Genomic DNA, 8552 nt, shown 5'->3' with positions numbered 1-8552 from the left:
TCTCAAGTGATCCACCCACCTTGGCTTCCTAAAGTGCTGGGATTACAGGTGTGAGCCACTGCACCCAGCCCTCTTTAAAAAAATTTTTTTTGAAACAGGAACTCATTCTATCACCCAGGCGGCAGTGCAGTGGCACGAACATGGCTCACAGCGGCCTTAACTTCCTGGGTTTAAGCCGTCCTCCCACCTCAGCCTCTTGAGTAGCTGGGACTACAGGCTTGGGCTCTACCAAGCCCAGCTAATATTGGTATTTTTGGTAGCAACAGGGTCTTACCATGTTGCCCAGGCTGGTCTCAAACTCTTGAGCTCAAGTGACCTGCCTGCCTCGCATCCCAAAGTGCTGGGATTACAGGCATGAGCCACTGCGCCCAGCCCGGGTGCAGATTTCAATGGTTTGGTCAGGATGGCATTGCTGAAAAGGTGACACTGGACCAAGACCTGAAGGACTTAAGAGGGAGGAAGGAACCAGTGTCTGAGAGGAACATTTCAAGCCAAGGGAACAGCAAGTACAAAGTCCCCGAGGCAGGAGAATGCTTAGGGCGTTCCAGGGATAGCAGGAATGCCAGCGAGGAAGGGGAAGAGATGAAAGAGAAGATAACAGGGTAATCTGTTGGTGCAGGGTTGCAGGGAAGACTTGGGCTCTTACTCTGAGTCAGATGGGAGCCGTAGAAAGGTTGATTTTGTTTTTTGGTGTTTTTTAGTGACACGATCTTGCTCTGTCTCCCAGGCTGGAGTACAGTGGTACAATTACAGCTCACTCTACCCTCCCAGGCTCAAGCAAGCCTCCTGCCTCAGCTTTCCAAGTGGCTGGGACTACAGGCATGCACCTCCATGCCCATCTAATTTTAAATTTTTTTTTTCTTTTGAGATGGGTTCTCACTCTGTCACCTAGGCTGGAGTGCAGTGGCGCAATCTCAGCTCACTGCAACCTCCGCCTCTCGGGCTCAAGCGGTTCTCCCACCTCAGCCTCCTGAGTAGCTGGGACCATTGGCATGTGCCACCAACGCCCTGCTAGTTTTTATACTTTTGGTAGAGACGGGGTTTCTCCATGTTGCCCAGGCTGGTCTTGAACTCCTGAGCTCAAGCGGTCCACCCACTGTGGCTTTCCAAAGTGCTAGGATTGCAACCATGAGCAACCATGCCTGGCTAATTTTTAAATTTTTTGTAGAGATGCGGTCTTGCTATGTTGTCCAGGCTGGTCTTGAACCACGGAGGTTTTTGAGCAGAGCAGGGCCATGGGCCAACTTGAGGCTGCCCTATAGGGCAAGAGCAGAGCAGGAGACTGCTCGGAGAGAGGTGGCTACAGTCGTCCAGGTGGGGGATGCTGGTGACTGGACCAGCATGGAAGCCGTCGGGGTAGCCAGGAGCGTTTTGGAGGTGGACCCAGCTGAATGGCCAAGAATTGGACATGGAATGTGAGAGAAGGCAGAGCCAGGGCGACAGTTAGGTTTCCCACTTGAGCCCCTGGGTAGGATGGAGCTGTCATTATCTGAGATGGGCAGATGGGAAGGGCAAGTGGAGGTGAAGATCAGGAGGGAGGTGTTGGGGGTCAGGCCCCGGGTATCGTCCACATCCCAGCAGAGATGTCCAGGAAGAAGTGACGAGTCAGGGTTCTTGGAGAGAGCTGAGTAGGATATGGAAACAGCATTTCTGCACGAAGAGGGACACCGAGGCCAAGGAACTCACCAGGGAAGTGAGGATAGACTGAGGAGAGCACCAGAGGGCCACATCTGCAGTCAGGGAGACGAGGAGGGAGAGGAGAACCAAGAGACTGGGTGTCCCAGAAGCCCGGAGGGGGAAAGGGTTGGACCTGCCTCTCCAGGAGGAGGTCACTGGTGTTCTCACAAGAGCAGCAGGTGGGAAGGGGGAGAGGAACTGGGTGTCGGGTGCTCTGGCTGTGTGGGCACCTTGCTGCTGGTGTAGTGGCCGGTCCTGTGCTGAGGGCTGGGGCCCAGGAGGGGTCAGTGAGGCCCAGTGATATAGGAGCAGCCAGAAAGGCGGGCTGGGCAGATGAGAATGTGACAGAGGAGGCTGACGCTCAGCTCTTGAGTTCCTCCGTGCCTCCAGGATCCAGGCCTGCCCATTCATTCCGCTGTTCCTTTGTGCATGTGTTCACCCAATGTTTCTGCATGCCTCCTCGTGATCAGCCCAGTACTGGGTTCACAGCGGCCACTGAGACAGCCTTGTGCTGCCTTCTTGGGACTCACAGCCCAGGAGGGAACACAAGCGTGTCCGTAGACAGTGACAACCAGAGTGGCCTGGGCTGGGATCCAGGAGCCTGGTTGGGGAAGGGCACCTGACCCAGCCTGGGGGTCTGGAGGGCTTCCTGGAGGGGACTTGTGAGTGAAGATCAAAGGGAGGAGTAGGCAGCTGGAAGATGCGGGCTATCCCTCCTGTTATTATTATTATTATTTGAGACAGAGTCTCACTCTGTATCCCAGGCTGGAGTGCAGTGGTGCAATCAAAGCTCACTGCAGCCTCCGCCTCCCAGGCTCAAGGGATCCTCCCACCTCAGACTCCTGAGTAGCTGGGACTACAGGTACCTTCCACCACGCCCAACTAATTTTTTGTATGTTTTATGGAGATGGGGTCCTGATATGTTGCCTAGACTGCCCTTGAACTCCTGAGCTCAAGCCTTGGCCTCCGAAAGTGCTGGGATGATAGGCGTGAGGCCGGGCACCTGGCCATCTTCCAATCTCTCTCTCACTCGCACTGTCCCGCCTCCCACTTTCCCTTATTAGCAGCCCTGTGATGACATTGCTCCTGCCTGAACCATCTGGGATTATCGCCCCATCTCATGCTTCTTAACTTCATCACAAGTTAAGGGACTGCAGAGTCCCTTTTGCCATATAAGGTCCCATATTCACAGGGTCTGGGATTAGGATGTGGACATCTTTGGGGGCCATTATCCTGTGTCAGCCCTTTGCAGGGCGGCACGGAGGACACAGTGTGACAGCTCCAGCTTCCCTCACAGTCCAATGGGGAGACAGACCCATCCCCATACAGTGACGACTGGCAGTGGTCAGGCTGGGGCGGGGCAGGGGTGGGGCAGTGACGTGGGGTGTTCAGAGGGGACACCTGCCCCAGCCTGCAGGATGAGAGAATGTGCTTCTGTGAGAGAATATAGCTGGAGGAGATACGGGGGTCTGCAGCAGATCCCTGAGAAGCCTCGAAATTTAAAACAGGAAGGGGAGGCTGGAAAGATGGAGCAGTAGCTGGAGGCGGAGGAGGGTGAGAGTCAGAAAAGCTGGATTGCAAGAAGAGAGGAGCACTGCTGATCAGTGTCAGGTCATTTACCTGTGGGTTATATGTAGACCTTACTGTAATCGCACCAGAAGAACAGACTCAGGCCAGGCGCAGTGGCTCATGCCTGTAATCCCAGCCCTTTGGGAGGCAGAGGCATGTGGATCATCTGAGGTCAGGAGTTGGAGACCAGTCTGGCCAACATGGTGAAACCTCATCTCTACTGAAAATACAAAAATTAGCCAGGCATGGTGGTGCACACCTGTATTCCTAGCTACTCAGGAGGTTGAGATCGGAGAATCACTTGAACCTGGGAGGCGGAGGTTGCAGTGGGCTGAGATCGTGCCACTGCACTCCGGTTTGGGCAACAGAGTGAGACTCCGTCTCAAAAAAAACCAAAAAATCCCTGTAAACATGCTTGGAATAGCAATGAACAAGAGATTGAGCTGAAAAAATGAGTAAAAAGCTATTAGCTGGGTGTGGTGGCACACCTGTAATCCCAGCTACTTAGGAGACTGAGGTAGGAGAATCGCTTGAACCCAGGAGGCGGAGATTGCAGTGTGCCGAGATCCCACCACTGCACTCCAGCCTAGCGTCGGAGCAAGACTCAAAAAAAAAAAAAAAAAAAAAAAAGCCGAGGGCTGATGCTGGCACTCATAGCTGCCAGCAGGTGGCGCCACACACACACCCCAGACCTACAGCTGCTGTTTTTGTGAGTTTTTTGAGACAGGGTATCTGCCTCCCAGGCTGGATCGCAGTGATGTGAACATGGCTCACAGCAGCCTTGACCTCCCAGGCTCAGGTCATCCTCCCACCTCAGCCTCCCGAGTAGCTGGGACCGCAGGTACACGCCACCATACCCAGCTACTTTTTATATTTTTGTATAGACGGGGTTTCACCATGTTGCCCAAGCTGGCCTGAAACTCCTGGGCTCAAGTGATCCTCTCGCTTGGCCTCCTGGAGTGCTCAGATTTTTTTTTTTTTTTTTTTTTTTGGTAATGGACCTCACATTGAGAACATATAGAACTGAACTGGGATTTTCAGGTTTTGGCCAAAGACATTGTACTTTGCAACCCAGTATGCATATATATGTATCTGTCTCTATCTACTTAACACATGCATAAAATTAGAATCCGTGTCCCTGATCCTGGCATATTTGTTCACGGTGTGTATCTGTGTTACTATGCTAACCATATATATCACATTTCAGTGAGGGCAGGACAAGGACCCAGGTTCGTCTTGGTGACAGTGGTGACCCTCCTCCCCGCACTGCCTATCACAGGCCTGGCATAGAGTAGCTGCTCAGGAAGTATTTGTTAAATAATTGAGTTAATTAATTCCAGGCTAAGGAACGTGACTGTCTCCAGAGGTAGCAGGAAGTCACAGAAAGGAGTGGCAAGGTTGCATGGATGCTGTTGAACATGTCAGGCTCCCGCCCAGCCCTGGGCTTTTGCTATCTGCTTGGAACATTCCTGCCTATCCTCCAGGTCTCAGCTCCGATACCTGCTCCTCCAGGAAGCCCCCCCTGACTCCCCAGGATCAGAGGGAGTTAGGCCCCCTCTTTGGGTTCTCACAGCCCAGTCCTGTCCACTCTGGGGATGCCTGCCCCCACTGTACCACGAGCAGGGTTAGGGCTGTCTCGGTCACTGCTGTGACCCCAGCACAGGGCCAGGCGCAGAGCTGGGCCTTGGGACCACGTGTGGAGTGAAGGACTGAATGTTTTGGCCCCACCGTATCTGGCACGTTGGGTCCCGGCAAGCTGCGTTGCTGACAGCCTCTCTGTTCTGCAGTTCCGGAACTTTAAGATCATCTACCGCCGCTATGCTGGCCTCTACTTCTGCATCTGTGTGGACGTCAATGACAACAACCTGGCTTACCTGGAGGCCATTCACAACTTCGTGGAGGTATGGCAGGAGGGGGAGGTGAGGTGGGGAGGCAGGCGGGCAGTCCTGGAGTGGCCCCCGAGGATTGGGAACCCGCCCTGGTCCCTCCTGAGTCCTCCCCTCTGCGGTGGCTGGGACTCTCTCCATTTCTTTTCTTTCTTGTTTTTTGAGACGGAGTCTTGCTCTGTCACCCAGGCTGGAGGGCGGTGGTGCAATCTTGGCTCATTGCAGCCTCCACCTCCCAGGTTAAAGTGATTCTCCTGCCTCAGCCTCCTAAGTAGCTGGGATTACAGGCGCGTGCCACTATGCCCAGCTAATTTTTGTATTTTTAGTAGAGATGGGGTTTCACCATGTTGACCAGGCTGGTCTTGTACTCCTAACCTCAAGTGATCCTTCTGCTTTAGCCTCCCAAAGTGCTAGGATTACAGGTGTGAGCCACCGCACCTGACCTTTTACCATCTCTTTGCATCGATCTTGGCTTTTGTTTCTCTCTGTGTGTGTCCTTGCCTCTCCCCCTATCACTGTCTCTCTCTCCCCTGCCTCCCCCTTGGTCTCTTTTTTTGCCATCTCTTTCTGATGACCTTGTTCTCATCCCTGTGCATGTGTGGCTCTCTCCCTGCCCATCTCTTACCATCTCTGCCTTCCTCTCCCAGGTCTTAAATGAATATTTCCACAATGTCTGTGAACTGGACCTGGTGTTCAATTTCTACAAGGTAGGCTCCTGGTGAAGAGGAGGCTGAAGGACCCGGAGGAGGGGGACAGAGGGGAACAGAGGGGGACCCGTGGTACACTAGCCACCCAGAGCCTCTGCTGAGGTCTGTGTTCCGGCTCGAGGGGCATCAGAGCCCCAGCTTCCAGGGTCCGGGCCAGCATCCCAGAGGGCCTCCTCTCACCCCAGGGTCTCCCCTCACACAGGTTTACACGGTCGTGGACGAGATGTTCCTGGCCGGCGAAATCCGAGAGACCAGCCAGACGAAGGTGCTGAAACAGCTGCTGATGCTACAGTCCCTGGAGTGAGGGCAGACGAGCCCCACCCTGGCCCCGGCCCCGGCCCCTCCTGGACTCACCTGCTCGCTTCCCCTTTCCAGGCCCGTCGCCAACCCAGCAGTCCCTCCCTCAGCCGCCCAGGAGGAGGGGACCCAGCTGGGTCTGGGCCGCAAGGGAGGAGACTGCACCCCACTGCCTCTGGGCCCTGGCTGTGGGCAGAGGCCACTGTGTGTGTCCCGAGTAACCGTGCTGCTGTCGTGTGATGCCGTGAGCGTGTGTGCGTGGAGCCCCCAATAAACCTGTGGTCCTGCCTGGCCTTGCCGTCTTTGAGCCCTTGCCTGTCTCCCCTGGGAACCAGATACCCAGGATGCCCTGCCTTCAGTCCATCAGTCAGTCAGTCAACAAACACCCCTCATTGTGCTGAGCAAGGTGAGACACCCGGGTGCTCTTCAGACCTGCTCCTGCCCACCAAGGGCCCCCAGGCTGGAAGGGGTGATAGGTTTAGATTCCAGGCACTTGTGACTAAAATAACAATCCTCAGCTAGTGCTGAATGGCACTCACCCTCTCCCAGGCATTGTTCTAATAATTGACGTGTCTTACCTTACTTAAAGCTCACTAGATGATGAGCGTGGGACTTTTTTTTTTTTTTTTTTTTTGAGACATGGTCTCACTCTATTGCTCAGGCTGGAGTGCAGTGGCAGGACCGTGGGTCACTACAACCTTGACCTCCTGGGCGCAGTTGATCCTCCCACCTCAGCCTCCCAAGTAGCTGGGACTACAGAGGTGTACTACCACGCCTGGTTAATTTTTCTTTTTTGAGACGGAGTTTCACTCTTTTTGCCCAGGCTAGAGTGCAATGGCACTAGCTTGGCTCACTGTAACCTCCGCCTCCCAGTTTCAAGTGATTCTCCTGCCTCAGCCTCCCAAGTAGCTGAGATTATAGGCGTGTGCCACCATGCCCAGATAATTTTTTGTATTTTTAGTAGAGATAAGGTTTCACCATGTGTTGGCCAGGCTGGTCTCAAACTCCTGACCTCAAGTGATCAGACTGCCTCGTCCTGAGACGAGGGCTCTCCCTGTTGCCCAGGCTAGTCTGGAACTCCTGGCTCAAGCGATCTTCCTACCTTGGCCTCCCAAAGTGTTGGGATTACAAGCATGAGCCATCCCATGCACCCAAGGACGGGACTGTTATTATCTCCATTTTCCAAGTGAGATCATCAAGCCCAAGAACATTAAAAGATGACCAGGCCGGGCGCTGTGACTCACGCCTGTAATCCCAGCACTTTGGGAGGCTGAGGCGGGTGGATCACGAGGTCAGGAGATCGAGACCATCCTGGTCAACATGGTGAAACCCTGTCTCTACTAAAAATACAAAAATTGGGCCGGGCGCCGTGGCTCACACCTGTAATCCCAACACTTCGGGAGGCTGAGGCGGGCGAATCACGAGGTCAGGAGATTGAGATCATCCTGGCCAACATGGTGAAATCCTGTCTCTACTAAAAATATAAAAATTAGGCTAGGCGCTGTGGCTCACGCCTGTAATCCCAGCACTTCGGGAGGCCGAGGCAGGCAGATCATGAGGTCAGGGGAGAGAGACCACGGTGAAACCCTATCTCTACTAAAAATACAAAAAATTAGCCGGTCATGGTGGCAGGCACCTGTAGTCCCAGCTACTCGGGAGGCTGAGGCAGGAGAATGGTGTGAACCCAGAGGCAGAGCTTGCAGTGAACTGAGGTTGCGCTACTGCACTCCAGCCAGGACGACAGAGTGAGACTCCGTCTCAAAAAAAAACACACAAAAATTAGCTGGGCGTGGTGGCATGCACTTGTAGACCCAGCTACTTGGAAGGCTGAAGCAGGAGAATCACTTGAACCTGGGAGGTGAAGGTTGCAGTAAGCCGAGATTGCGCCACTGCATTCCAGCCTGGGCAACAGAGCGAGACTCCATCTCAAAAAAAAAAAGACTTGACCAAGGTCTGTAGCTAGTCAGTGACCAAGCCAGGTTTGTTTTGAGCCGGTTTTGAAGCCAGGCGGGCAGCTCCAGAACCCTCATTTTTATCCGCTCTCCCTGGTGGTTGTTGGAAATGTAGGCACTGGGCTTCGTGACTTGTGTTTCTAGGCAACAGCACTGCTGGCATTTGCGCCAGGACAATCCCTCATTGTGAGGCTGCCCCAGGAGTGGCTGGACTTTTGACCCACCGACCAAGTGCCAGAAGTGGCCTTCTGGCCATTGTGATGGTAGAAGCCACCCCTGAGTGTTTCTAGGGCCCTCTGGAGTTAAGGGGCCCCCCGATGCCCACTGAGAGCAGAATGTGGGGGCTGCTGGCCACGCCTATGCCTGGCACCCTTAGCAAGCTGAGAACACCCTGGCCCCTGTCACAGTTTCTTTCTCTCTTTGTCTCTCTCTCTCTCTCCCCCTCCTTCCTTCCTTCCTTCCTT

At 54.1% G+C, this 8552-nt stretch overlaps 1 protein-coding gene across 4 annotated transcripts in view; it reads left to right on the top strand.

Moving 5' to 3' along the window:
- Nucleotides 1–6429, top strand: part of AP2S1 (adaptor-related protein complex 2, sigma 1 subunit) — a 12527-nt gene extending 6098 nt beyond the window's left edge. For 3 of the 4 annotated variants that reach the window (XM_011969692.1, XM_011969685.1, XM_011969676.1), the window contains exons 3-5: nt 5034–5147; nt 5780–5839; nt 6042–6429. In XM_011969692.1, the coding sequence (XP_011825082.1) occupies nt 5034–5147; nt 5780–5839; nt 6042–6143 (276 nt within the window). In that variant the 3' untranslated portion in view covers nt 6144–6429. The remainder of the gene's footprint in view (nt 1–5033; nt 5148–5779; nt 5840–6041) is intronic. The other variant, XM_011969700.1, reaches the window with a different exon arrangement.
- The last annotated feature ends 2123 nt before the right edge of the window (nt 6430–8552 follow it).

Source organism: Mandrillus leucophaeus, unplaced genomic scaffold (assembly GCF_000951045.1).
Source record: "Mandrillus leucophaeus isolate KB7577 unplaced genomic scaffold, Mleu.le_1.0 Scaffold120, whole genome shotgun sequence".
NCBI classification, from domain to species: domain Eukaryota; kingdom Metazoa; phylum Chordata; class Mammalia; order Primates; family Cercopithecidae; genus Mandrillus; species Mandrillus leucophaeus.
This window is presented reverse-complemented; position numbering and strand designations above follow the sequence as displayed.